Source organism: Phalaenopsis equestris, unplaced genomic scaffold, assembly GCF_001263595.1.
Source record: "Phalaenopsis equestris unplaced genomic scaffold, ASM126359v1 Scaffold000436, whole genome shotgun sequence".
Lineage (NCBI taxonomy): Eukaryota > Viridiplantae > Streptophyta > Magnoliopsida > Asparagales > Orchidaceae > Phalaenopsis > Phalaenopsis equestris.
Genome location: NW_018164877.1, coordinates 375829 through 389296, shown reverse-complemented (window position 1 = coordinate 389296; position 13468 = coordinate 375829). Strand labels below are relative to the sequence as shown.

General features: G+C 35.2%; 1 protein-coding gene across 2 annotated transcripts; it reads left to right on the top strand.

The window, feature by feature from the left end:
• Positions 1 to 3763: 3763 nt before the first annotated feature.
• LOC110027679 lies at positions 3764 to 10866 on the top strand. Of its 2 annotated transcripts, none has more exons than XM_020729195.1 (7): positions 3764 to 3939; positions 7893 to 7939; positions 8262 to 8344; positions 8689 to 8816; positions 9254 to 9335; positions 10104 to 10223; positions 10621 to 10866. In XM_020729195.1, the coding sequence occupies exons 2-6, from the start codon at positions 7903 to 7905 to the stop codon at positions 10215 to 10217; spliced, it is 444 nt and encodes a 147-aa protein (XP_020584854.1). In that variant the 5' UTR covers positions 3764 to 3939; positions 7893 to 7902; the 3' UTR covers positions 10218 to 10223; positions 10621 to 10866. The 2 variants fall into 2 exon arrangements, with proteins under 2 accessions (XP_020584854.1, XP_020584853.1); XM_020729194.1 differs by having other exon boundaries at positions 8686 to 8816.
• Positions 10867 to 13468: the final 2602 nt, after the last annotated feature.

Sequence of the window (13468 nt, the reverse complement as noted above, 5' to 3'; positions counted from 1 at the left end):
ATTTTCTCTTCACCACAACAAGAAAGAATATCTCGTTGCTTTCCTGCTATGCAAGACGTGGACAACTTTCCTCTTCGCCGCAACAAAAAATAAGATCTCGTTGCTTACCTGCTGCGTAGGACGGGGACTACTTTCCTCTTTGCCGCAACCAGAAAGAAGATCCTGTTCCTTGCCAGCTACGCAGGACGGGGAAGACTTTCCTCTTCATCGCAACGAGAAAAAAAATCCCGTTGATTGCCTGTTACGCAAGACGGGGACGACTTTCCTCTTCGCCGCAACAAGAAAGAATATATTGTTGCTTGTCTGCTATGTAGAACGAGGTCAACTTTCCTATTCCCCACAACAAGAAAGAAGATCTTGTTGCTTGTCTGCTACGCAAGACGAGGACAACTTTTCTCTTCGCCACAATAAGAAACAAGATCCCGTTGCTTGTCTGCTACATATAACGGCGACGACTTTCCTCTTCACCGCAATGCCTCGCCACAAAGCTTCACCACAACTCTGCACCGAGACTCTCCACTGCAACCCTTAACCCCAACTCTTCGTCGAAACTCTGCACCGCAATTTTGCATCTTGACTCTGCACCACAACTCTTCACCGCAACTCTTTGCCGCTATGATAAACGATTTTCTTCTTCTGGAAAATCCTGGATCAGCTGAGGACTCCACCTCTACCCACACATTCAGGCGTATTTACAGGCTCAAAAAGGGATTCAACATTAAATGCACATTATTATATAAAATATAAAAACATGTGCACACATTAAATGCTCGTAAAATTTTTAAAAAATTAGGGTTAAATTCTATTAATCTTCTTTTCGGGATTCAAATTCCTTTTCAAATTCTTCATCGGGTTAAATTCTTTAATCTCTTTAAATTCCTTTGTCAAAATATTATTTTTTATATTTTAGGCAGGATTCGAATCCTACCACCCTCTCATAAAGCAAAAGATGCTTACCAATTGAGTTTTATTCAACTTATTAATATATAAGGAGAAAATTTGTCTTATACCGATACTAATAAAATAATATATATTGATACATATGCAAGACATAAATGCTCCTGATCTTGATATTTTTAGACGATACAAATGGTCTCGCTTGAAAATAAGGGGCAACTGATACGGTTATTGATACATCATTAATAAATTTTTATCATCTGACACAAATCTCGAAGCATAACACAAATCTCAAGATGATATTTTAAGCAAGAAACTAACCGGTTCAATGAGACAGATTTCAACAAACTTATAGTCAAATTGATCGGCTCGATGAGACAGACCTAATAATATGAAAACTAGTACAATCCGAGTCAAAGCAAGCTCAGATCAAGTCATTAAACCACCCTTAAAAGATTTTTGTACACATTTGGAAGGTCAAACATGTGTCGACACTGACAAGTTTATACTTGAATCGAGCGGCTCGATAAGAAGAATCCAACGAGCCCAAGTTCACTCAATTCCGACATCGTTAAGGCACTCAAATTTTCATTAAACACATCATGATCGGAGGAAACTCTCTGGACCGTCTGATCAAAATTGTTGATGTTTCTGCATTAATTGCACCTAAAACACTATAAATTGACCCCCACCTCTCACATGAAAGGGAGCTGAAGTCTAGAGAGAGAGTCTGATGCCTTGAGAATAAGCTGCAGCTCAGCATCACCGTCGACCGCCGACCTCCGACGACCACCGTCAACCGTCGTCGACCACCGCCGACCTTTGACAACTGTCATTGACTACCACTAACAACCATCGATCACCACCAATCAGACACTGTCAGTCCACGTTGTAATCTAAAAAATATAGTTACCATTTCCCTTCCGTTGGACAAAAGATTACTGTAATCAACAATCAATAGTGGATTTCTGCAACTGGGATATGCCCCGTGGTTTTTCCCTTATGGGTTTTTCACGTTAAAACTTTTGTAGTCATCACCACTTGTTTCTCTTTCATCTATATGCATGTTGAACTTTCGTACAACACTAAGATGATAGTCCGTTACGCTACCGCCGTGAATTTTCTAGCACGCATCAACACACACACACACACACACACACACGTACTTACAACTGACGAACAGATGCCCGACTAACCGATCTGAGTACGTGGCACAAACACATGCACGCACACACGCATATATATGTGTACGCATGCATCCATGCATCCACGTATGCATGCACATGCATCTATTTATGTACACGCATGCATACATGTACGCATGCATATTTGCATCTATGTATGTATACATATATGTATATATGTATACATATATGTATATCTATATCTATATGTGTGTGTGTGTACACATATATCTATACTTGTCGTGCGCTGGAAAATTACGATTGCAGAGTAGTAATTTAATGTCATAGCATTTCATGAAGATCCAACACACATAATAATAAAAAAAATTGCGGGAGGATAAACTATTTTTTATGTGGAAAAAACCCTATAAAGTGAAAAACCTCGAGATCTTGTCTAATCAAATCTTGTTTTTTAGAACATTCATAGTAGTAGAGTAATAAATTATCATCATAGCATTATAGAATAATTTAACACACACAAATATAATAAAAATGATAGGTAGAGACACCAAAAATTTTTTTATATGAAAACCTCGAAAGAAAAAAAATAACCACGAGGTCTTGCCTAATTAAAATAATTCACAATGAGTTGATGATTACACGTAGAAGTTATTTGTCCCACAGGCGAGAAAAGGATTACGTAGTTCCTGTAGGTAAAATTTTTATTACATAATGACAAGAGTAATTGCATTTAGGAATAATTGATTCAAATGTAGTGCACCATCTTCGATGTGTGTTGTTACTTAACAACATAAGCCGAGATCTTGTAACACACTTTGTGATTCCACAATGAATTTTCATTGCAATGAGCCTAGGGCAGCCAATGGTGGTCGTCGACGATTGGAAGTTGCATGAGTAGGTAGCATTCGCTGGGTCTTCGGTTCAAGACGATACCGAACTTCAACTCATTCTTCCTGGTCTTACTCCAAGTTGAGATATTCCTCACGTTCAAGATTTAGCCTACTAGGCCCTCTTTCACAAAGGGAGTAGAGCTTTATTTATATTATATGTAATAAGCCTCTATAACAATAAAAAAAAATCCGAGTCATTGCATTAGATTGTTCGAAGAGGTTCACTCAATAGAATGACATTCTATAAACATTCAAGTGCCTTAACGATATAAAAATTGAATGATCTTATGCACGTTGGATTCACAGTCGAGAGACTGAATTTGATCATAAGTTTCTTTGATTTGAAATTTCTTTGACTTTCAATTATTTAAAAAAAAAAAAAAAAAAAAAAAAAAAAACTCTCAAAAATAGTTTACAAATTTGATACGGGTCGGGTTTGACATAGGTTAGGCCAATTTTAGTGTCATAGTGTTGTTCTCATTGAGTCAGTCAATTTAACTTTATGTTTACTGAAATTAGAGTTTTAAATTTTTTTTTAATCGGGGTACTATAATTTCATGTTTAAAAATTTACCTCGATTTTCATGCCACATCTCAAGTTTTGTGTCAGATAATGAAAATTGTATTTATGAAAGTTAAGTTGTGAGATAGTTAAATATGAAATTTAATTGTAGGATTGGACATGCAAAGTTTTAATTTTCAAAATATTTAATAATTTTTTTTAAATTATATTATAATTTTGGAATTAATTAAAAGTAAGAATCAGGATTAATTTAAAATTCTGTCGTATGTATACTTAAAACTATCTTAATCAACACACCAATAACAAATACTCATCTTCGTTCACCTGAAACCATCGTCGAGAAAGAGTTGGGAGCCCTACTGGCGCTCGCCGGAGAAGAATCGACGGGAGCAGCGGCGTGTGAAGACGATACGTGTCAGTTCGTCGGCGCTTCTCTGTTGTGGAAAGCGGAGACACGCAGTCGCCATTATTTTACTCATATAAAGGTGAGCAGTTGCATCTCCTCGCCGTCTCACTTTTCCAAGCTCTGTTTATCGCACCTTTTTTTTCCTTCTTTTGTTGTTGGGGTATTCAGGATTCATATAGCAACGAAGGGGAGGAAACAAAGCACACAATCACTTAAAATGGATGCGGGTGGATGAGGATGGAAATGAAATATTTCATTTCTATTACTTTTTTTGTAGTAAGAGGATAGGGACTTAGATTTATAATCTTGCTTGACATGAATGCCAGGAGAAGCCTTACTGCAATTAGGGATATCCATCTCTGTAAAACATCATCATGTAAGAATATGAATAACCTAATATATACGAACATATATTCAAGATATCCCATATAAAAAGTTGAAGGTCTTACATAACATTCCGATTCGGTTTTTTTGTTGTGTATCAATTTGTATGGTCTCAGGAGAATTATTTTCATGAAGAATTGGTGAAGACTTTGGTGGTGCACAATGTAATGTGATGATTATATATGTCTTAAAAACCCAACAGTTTTGTGTTGAAAGTCCCTGGTATTGCTTTGCTTATAATGAGGGGAAGTGCTTGTCAACTTGTTGCATATGCAAAATCTTGAATTCATAGGTGAAGTTAGCATAAACTCAACAATGTCAACATTCAATGGAGCTATATGATGCAAATTATCATCCCATGTAATCTTTGGCGTATCATGTGGAAGATTTTTTAATTCAGAAATAACTTTTAAAGGTTGTCTTTATGAATGAAGGGTTTGGTCAACGGTTGTACATTTGGAGTTTTAATTTGATGATCAATATACAACTCAAACTCGTCTTCTAAATTGTCATCATCATGAATTATGGGATCTTCAATTTAGACATCTTCATAGATCTCAAGTGGCTTGGCTTGGGAAAGGGCCAATCAATATTTTGAAATATAATTTTTTCGAAGCTATCATTGTAACATTAACTTGTTCATGAATTTACTTGATTGAAGTATGAACACTCTTATGTTGAGATCTATACATTACATGCAAGCTTCATCAAGGAAAGATCCACAAGGAGAGGAATGATAGAAATAGCACCTCTTTGATTGCGGTGGAGTTGGTGGAGGAGGCAAATGTTGATGAAGATCATTTTGAAAAAAAAATGTTATTCTAATTTCTTTCTCATAGTCCATTGAAAAGAAAAGTTTACAAAAATGATGAAAATCATAGAGATAAACACAACAGAATGAATGAAAATATGATTTATGATGTAAGTTTGTTAGAGGGTTCGTATTGAAAACTCTTTTGTTTTCATTGCTTGATAATAAGATGAAGAATTCATCATATGATACCTTCTTTTTTTTTTAAATCCTTCTACACAATATAGATATCCCCGTGACTTGAGGAGAGGAGGAATGCAGGGAGGTAAAGGCCATCCACTCCAATTTAGAGAGTAATTTTTTTATTTCCGAACGTCATTAGCCCTTAAATTGAAAATTGGGCTCTTATATTATAGTGAATTGCTGGAGTTTATAAGAAATTCTCTAATATAATCATTTAATAGTGGTAGACTCTTAGCAGTTAATGCAAGAATTACAACAAATTTTGGAAGTTTAGCACTATGTCTTCCATGAGGAGCAAATCAAAACCCATTACAATAGGAAGGTCTTACCAACATTAAATAACATTAGAATATGGATATCAATCATGGAAATTCTTTGTTCAAGAATTAATGACATTATAAAATCAAGAAGCTCAACATGTGGTGGAGTCATAGGATGAAGATCTTAAACTTGTGGAATATTTGGTGTTACTTATAGAAAATCATGTAACTTTAAATAATCATCTTGGCAAATTATAGTTTTTTTTCAAGAATTGAGCTTTATGAACTGGATATTATGGATCACCATGCAAATCCAACTCATTTTTCATGTCATCTTTATCATCAATTATGCGAACATTATAAACCTTCTTATCGTTCAGGGATTACTTCACTTGGGAAGGGGTCCTGGCAGGATATTGGGATATAATGCTTCGATATCTACTTCCTTGTGAATTTCATTGAAAGTATGAATATACTCAAGTTTAGAATGCATACGTTTTATGTGAGAGAAATCATGTCAAAATTCACAGAGGAATTGAAACTTTGTATCTCTTTAGTTGTGGTGGATTGTGGCTGAGAATTATGTCATGATCTTTAGGGAATAATAATCATGTTGATCAAACTAAAAATCATGTGAATAGTGCATGTGATCTGTGAGTACTGCAAGAATTATGAGGATATGAATGGTGATCATTGGACTAGTTAGATGAAGCTCTCTAATATTTTGGATGATAATATGATGAATAATTATCACGGAATATTTAAGAAGAAGAGTAATAACCATTCCTTAGGCTTGAATGATTAATATTTGTAAAAATGGTGAGCATTCCTTGGATTATATGAATTATAAGTGTGATAGTTCAACAATAGAAATGAGTAAAATGAGAGGTGAGAAGGGAAAGGGTTGGTTAAATAAAAACTCAAATAGGAAGGGAGTTAATTAAGTAGATTTTTAGGATTGTATAGGGATTAAATGTATTGGGGATTTGTAATAATTACAATGTATATGCTTTTACTTTCGATTAGATTGGAAGCAAGGTGAGGCATGGTCAAAGGATTTAGAAGTAAGAGGAAATGGATGTATTTGGGATTTAATGTAGTTTTAAATAACCTTGCTGATATGGAACCTCATGTTGACTTTGAAGTACAACTTAAATTGACTCAATTCAATCTCATTTTGAATTTTTTGACCACAAGTCAAAGAATCAAGTGGGAGTTAGAAGGTATAGTTTATAATGGGTTTGGGTTAAGTTAATTAATTGGGTGGAGCTTAGGCTTATTCATATTTTTTGGCCTGGGTTAATCAGAGGTTCATATTTTTGGGCGTTGAATATGAAATACCTTAAGAAAATAAATAGAAGCTCAATGGAAAAGAACTAATATAATGATAAAATGGGAGAGAGAGTTCATGTAGGAATGTGAAGCAAATGTGTAGACCGATATGGTGACAAGAGTTGTGGGAAAAAATCATGTAAACTATAGTTAACAACACTAGATGCAATGTTTAAGAGGAATGAATGACAAATAAAAATTCATCAAGCCAATCCAAATAATTAGGATAAGATGATGACGATGGTGAGAACTACGGTGAATGTCCTAGTTTCAAAATGCATATCTATAGAGAAAAGTGTTAATATTGTCTCCTAATTTTTTATAAGGGTTAATTTTAGTCCTGGAGTCAGTATAAGTGTCATTTTAGTCCCCAAATGTTTTTAAGATGGGCCTAAATAGTTTCCACGAATGACTGTTTAAGCCACAATTTAAAGAGTTAGGGGACTAATTTGACACTTTTGTAGATTCCGGGACTAAAATAGCCCATTAAACAATCGAAGGTCTATTTTGGCACTTTATTCCATAACTATATGTGGATATTTTGTTTCCTAGTAGTGTTAGAGACTCTTGTGAAATGTTTATATTGTATGAATATGGTTTTGTTTCTTCAAGTGGCTAATTGATTCTACAGTGGAAAGTTCTTCAATTTCAGCTTTTTTAAAGCCATTCCAAATGATGATGAGTCAAGTTGATGAATATATCTCCATCCTTATTGCAAATTTTATTTTCTCTCTTGCTAGTCAAGTTTTGAAAGGGCGCCCTTTGCAGGTTATAATCCTAATTTTTTCTTCAAATATCGATCTCTGCCTGTTTCATCTCAATCTACGGAAACTCATGAAGTAGAATGTAATATTTCATATTCTATGAAAAATAAAATGATTATACCATATTGTCATAATGATTACTCTTTAAAGTCTACATTGTCTTGTCTTAGGTGGCTTCACTTAAATTTGTAATGAATTAATGATATATGCGACTAGCTGGAAGCTTGTTATTATTTACTATCTTAGTTATCTCATCTCATTGACTATTAAAGTGGACTTTTTTATCTTGGCTATATAGGTGTACCAGGATGCTATCAGCTGGAATTTTCTCTTTTTATCATCCAGGTCTTTCCCATTTGTATCATCTACTTTTTCTAGAAAGATTCACATACATACAACTCAATTTTTATCTATTTACATATCCAACACCAAAACTTTAATTTTTACATATGCGCAACCTTATATGTGCATCAAATTGGGTATTTTACAATTTAAAAGTTAAATAGTGGTATCTTTAATGTGATATGAAAAATTTAGGTGTTTAAACGTAAAAAACAAAATTTAAGTTTTAGATACATAAATACATAAAAATTGGGTGATATGTATGTAAATGCCCCTTTTTTCTAACTTAAGTTTTCTAATCAAGGTGATAAATTTTGTTTTCTAGGTTCTCGCTTGTTCTACAGGCACGAACCTCTTGTCTCCACTTGGCCATCTGCTATGAGCAATTGCCAATTAACTTTGAAAATGGTCTACATGAAAATCCTTCACTCTCTGTATAATTGAGAATTTTTTTATTGTATTAAATAATAGGAAGATTTACATATGTACCACTCAATTCTTATGCGTGTACAATTTTGTGTATCTGATACCTAAACTTCAATTTTTACATATATGCCACCTTGCCTACATGAAATGTGTATTTCAATTTTTAAAAGTTAACATAGTGGTATTTTTTGATGTGAAATGAAAGCTTTGGTTGGTATAAATGTAAGAAGCAAAGTTTAGGTATTATATCCTTAAATACATAGGTGCTGTGTGGCATGTTTGTAAATGCCCCCAAATACTAATATTATATAACTTTTCTGCAGCAGTCTTCCCTCCCTTATTACAGGCATGTAAAATGTGCAACAGCAAGAAGAAATCACTATCAACGGTTTTCGTCTGATGACGAGTTTAACCAGAAATCTTTTTGGTTGATAATGATTCAGGACATCATTCAGTAAGCAATTGACACATTTGTTTATTCATTGATATGAGCATTTGGTCAATTTAGATGAATCGGTTTTCAAATTGGTCAAACCTATTCAATCATAATAAAAGATCGCAAGAACCGATTGAATAGAAATTTAGTTTGGTTATGAACATACATTGAGAATCACACATCTTACATGTATACTATCAATTTCATTTCGCGAATACCCTATATAAAATTTAAAATTTTAATTTCTTTGGTTTAATTGGTTATATACAAATTAAAACCGAACTAATAACCAAAAATTGATATGGAGGTTTTAAAAATAGAAAACCAAATATTGATTTTTTAAACCCAACAAATAAACCGAACTTGTTCAGTTGAGTTTGGTTGTCGGTTTTGACCAAATAATGAACCCTTAATTGATTGGGTTTTCTAATTGGCGTTTTCTGGTATTTCTGCAGAAGTTTAAGATCTCTGGCTCTTTTTTTGCTTGAGCAGCCTAGTCAGTTGAAGTACATAGAATGGCCTTCTCTCGAAAGCACGGTTTGCAACAAGAAAATCTTCATCTTCGTCTTTCTTGTGTTGAGCATAATTATGATTCATCATTTAGCACATCATGCATCATTAAGTCTAATTTTCCATGTTTTTGAGAGCACCATGCTAGTTCCTTTTATTTGGTTTATGGTATTTATATGTAAAATTGAATTGCATCGATTGCAAATTATAAACATTGTTTACTGTGCAATATCTAAACATTGTTTCTCATTATAAAAGTTTCTGAAATAGAACTGCGGCAGCCTTTTAAAATTTGTAGTAGTAAAAAAATGAGCAAAGTGTCCAAAAAGTCACTTGTCTATTTCCATGGACCATTTTAGTCCCAGTGTCTATACAATTTTTAAATCAGTCCCCAAATTTTTTAAATCGAGATTAAAATATTTCTCCGTGGGACTATTTATGTAAACATTAATAAAGTCTGAGGACTAAATTTATACTTTCATAGACTCAGAGAGTAAAGTGACACCTTGCAAATAGTTAGGGGTCTTTTTGACACTTTTCTCTAATAAATTAACCCTAAAGGGTGGCTGAAAGAGTCCTCACTGGGATTATTGAACCCATATTAAAAGAGTCGGGGAACCAAATTGAAATTTTTATAAACTCTGCAACTGCAATGACCACCTATGAAAATTCGAGGGATCATTGTCATTTTTCTCTTTTATGATTCTTAGTTGTTTTTCAAGCTTAAATCTCTTTTATCTTTATGCAATCCAATCATTCTGAATAATATTTCATAATTTCTCCTGATTTCTACAGGCAAAGACGGCAACTCTCACCCTTGTTCTTGTAGCTTTGCTCATTGTGTCATTGGCTTCTGTTGACTCATTTCTCTGCTATATGTTGTCCCTCCTTTGCAGAAAAACTGCATGAACACAGGTATTCTATATTACAATCAATATTATATTGTTTGTTTATAGATACTTGATTTAGAAAACTGACGAAGGGTATATTGCCAAATTCTTTGATCAGAAATTTTTATATTTTAATCTTGGAATATTTACATAGATTCCACTTAATTCTTATGTATTTACCTATCTAACACATAAATTTCAATTTTTACATAAATGCCACCTCACCTATGCATGAGAAGGTGCATTTCACTTCCAAAAGTTAAAATAATGGTATTGTTGCTGTGATATGAAAGCTTTGGGTGGTATAAATGTAAAAGACAAAAAGTTTAGGTTTTAGATTAATGTCAATATATAAGAATTATATGGTATGTATTTAGATGACTCTTTAATCTTTGAAAATTACTGCTTATATTTTGTTACAGGAACAACATAGTCTTAGCTGATCCATAGAAAATTCTGAAGAGTATGAAGTTCAGCAGATTCTGATCTATATAGCAGAATCTGTCTTAAGATTTTTTAGTTATTCTTCAGTAGCTGTTTGATTTAAATTTGAGCAGTAGATGAAGAGTATGTGGAAGTATCATTTTGTAATTTACTATGGGTTACACTTCCAATAAGCACTCAGTTATGCTGTAAATTTTTTGTTATTAAGATCATTTAATGTTTGTCCGGAGTTATAGTTTTTATTATAGTTTTTTTATAATATCATTGCTTATTTATTGTAAATTTCTAAGGAGTATTTACATACATACTGCACAATGCTTATGTATTTACATATGTGAGACCAATATATTCATATTTATGTTCATATCACTCAAATCTTTAACATCACAACAAAAATATCATCATTATTATCTTTTTAAAGGTGAAATAAACGTACTCATGCATAGGTTTATGACATCAAGATGTTGTACGTGTAAATATCAAACTTTAGGCGTTAGATATGTGTAAATACATGAGAATTGTGTGGTATTATGTAAATTTCCCAGTTTTTTATGGCCTTCATGAAACCGAAGAAAAGATCCTAACCACAAAAACAATTTTTATTAATAGAGAAATAGGGTTATAACACGCACAAACTGAAGATAGAATCACCAAAACATAAAATAACACAAACACACACCTTGAAAGTTTATCCTAAGGGCGGTGAAAGTTGGTTGGAAGGCGGGGTAGCAAGCTGGGATAGCAAGCTAGGAAGGTGGGGCAGCAGCTGGGAAGGCTCACCAGCACTTTCGGAGGGTGGACAATGAGCGGGGAAGCGCTGGTAGTGATAGGAGTGGCCCAGACAGTAAGGTGGTTGTTGTAGGAGTGCCGACGGGCTGTTGAGAGGGGCCTGAAAGGGTTGAACAACTGGTTGGTGCAACATAAAGGGGGTTGGCAGTGCAAGGAGAAGCTGTTGGGGGAGGCCGGTGGCCAAGGAAAGTGAAGGAGAAGAAGTAGGAAGATAAAATGGGAGATACAATCACCACCACATAGTAGGATACAGTTGGAGTACCATCACCTCCTCGAATACAACCCTATGAATGGGATAAATAATCCACACAGGAAATCTGAAATCAACACACAACAAAAACTCCTTGCAAACTCAAAAAACAATCATATAAATAGACTCCCATTGATGAAGAAAAGGAAAGAGCTAAAGAAAGAAGCTTCCACATGAAAGGAAGAGGTGGAGAGGCAAGACATAGCCATTAAAATACTTTCATATGGGGAAGAAGCAAAAACAAAAGAAGGAAAGAGATGCGGGAGTCCACTCGCCCCGCCTGGGCTCCTGCCCGGGCCGCTCAACCGGGATTACCCTAGACCAGTCTTCAAAAGGAGAAATTTTTCCATATAGAGTATGTACACAACTCTATGTGCGGACTTCCAATAATATGCCGCAACGTGGTAGTTATTGTGAGGTTATTGACGTGAAACCGCAGAGGTTATAAGGGGTTATTGTGGGGGTTAATGCAGAGTTTTATTGAAATGGAACTGCATAAGTTATTAGAGTAGAACCACAGAGGTTATTGGGGGGGGGTTATTAAGGGATTATTACGACGTTATTGGAATTAATGTCCCAATAACCCTTTAATAACCCCCAATAACCCTCCCAAATAACTTTCATGGTTCCACTTCAATAAACTCCGCGGTTCCGCTTTAATTTTTTTTAGGTGGTCTGACATAACACATGATGTTATATTACTGGAGTTCGCACGTAGAGCTTCATACGTACCCCGTATGAAAAAAATTTCTCCTTCAATAGGCTTGTTGGTTAGCTAGCGGGAGTTCCCGCTACGGGAGACCTCGTTGTCGTATTCGAGAGTCCTGCATCAATGTGGGAAGCCCGTCCTCACGTCCCACGTCCACACTGGGAAACCCCATGTTACTTCATTTGACATTTTTATTGAACAAGACCTCATTTGGGGCAGCTTCTAAGTGCGGCGACATTTTCAAAACACCACCTTTTTGTTTGATAAGTGCGTTGGGACAACTTTTTCCAAAACGACGTATTTGATTCTTTAGTAAATGCCGCCGCAGGATAAACTTCGCGACCCGCGTTCATTCGCGACTTTTACCCCTGCTGCCCTCGTCTCTCTCGCCTCAGCTGCCTCTCGCGATCCCTTCCCTCTCGCGGCCAAAATCATCGACTTCGTGAACGAACCTTCGCGATACATAACTGGGATGACAACGAAGGGATCATGACTTAAAAACTTCGAGTTCACGCGTTCGTCGTTCTCCCCTCTCCACAATCTTTGCTCGCTCTTCTTTCCCTCAAGAGATCCAAAAGGCCATTTTTGTCAAATTTCAAAATGTCTACTTTGCCAGCTTTCCTTCTATGAGCCCAAGGTTTGTTGTATGGCGTATGCAGCTCTCTTCGCTTCCCCAAAGCCCTCGCCTCTTCTTCCCAAGCGCGAAGAAGCTAATGGAAGAGACACAATTTATGTAGCGGCCGTGCCCCTTAGGGCTCCTTGCGGTCTAGCACAGATGCTTGTGTCGATTGCTTACTCTCTCGGAGCCTGGGATTTGCAACATTTCATAGTCTTTGTTAAACCTAGCTGTCCTCATCATGTCTTTTTGATTCCCGTTCTGGCTTTGATTTATCAGATTTCCTCCTAACTTTTTTATTTAAAAAAATGGGATTTTTGTGAGCTATGCTTTCCTTATGTTCTATTGGATATACCATGTTTGATCAAAGGTAGTAGGGTTTTCAATGTATTCTCTTGCATTGTACACAAATATTGAAGTTCTATGTATGGTCCAAAGAAGATGCTAAAAAAATTAAAATAA

What these genes read in the sequence shown, in the direction of transcription:
- LOC110027679 (XM_020729194.1), top strand. Translation starts at nt 7,903, where the DNA reads ATGCTATCAGCTGGAATTTTCTCTTTTTATCATCCAG. An exon ending in ATGATTCAGGACATCATTCA is followed by an intron (nt 8,817 to 9,253) that starts GTAAGCAATTGA and finishes GTATTTCTGCAG; the next exon opens with AAGTTTAAGATCTCTGGCTC. An exon ending in GGCCTTCTCTCGAAAGCACG is followed by an intron (nt 9,336 to 10,103) that starts GTTTGCAACAAG and finishes TGATTTCTACAG; the next exon opens with GCAAAGACGGCAACTCTCAC.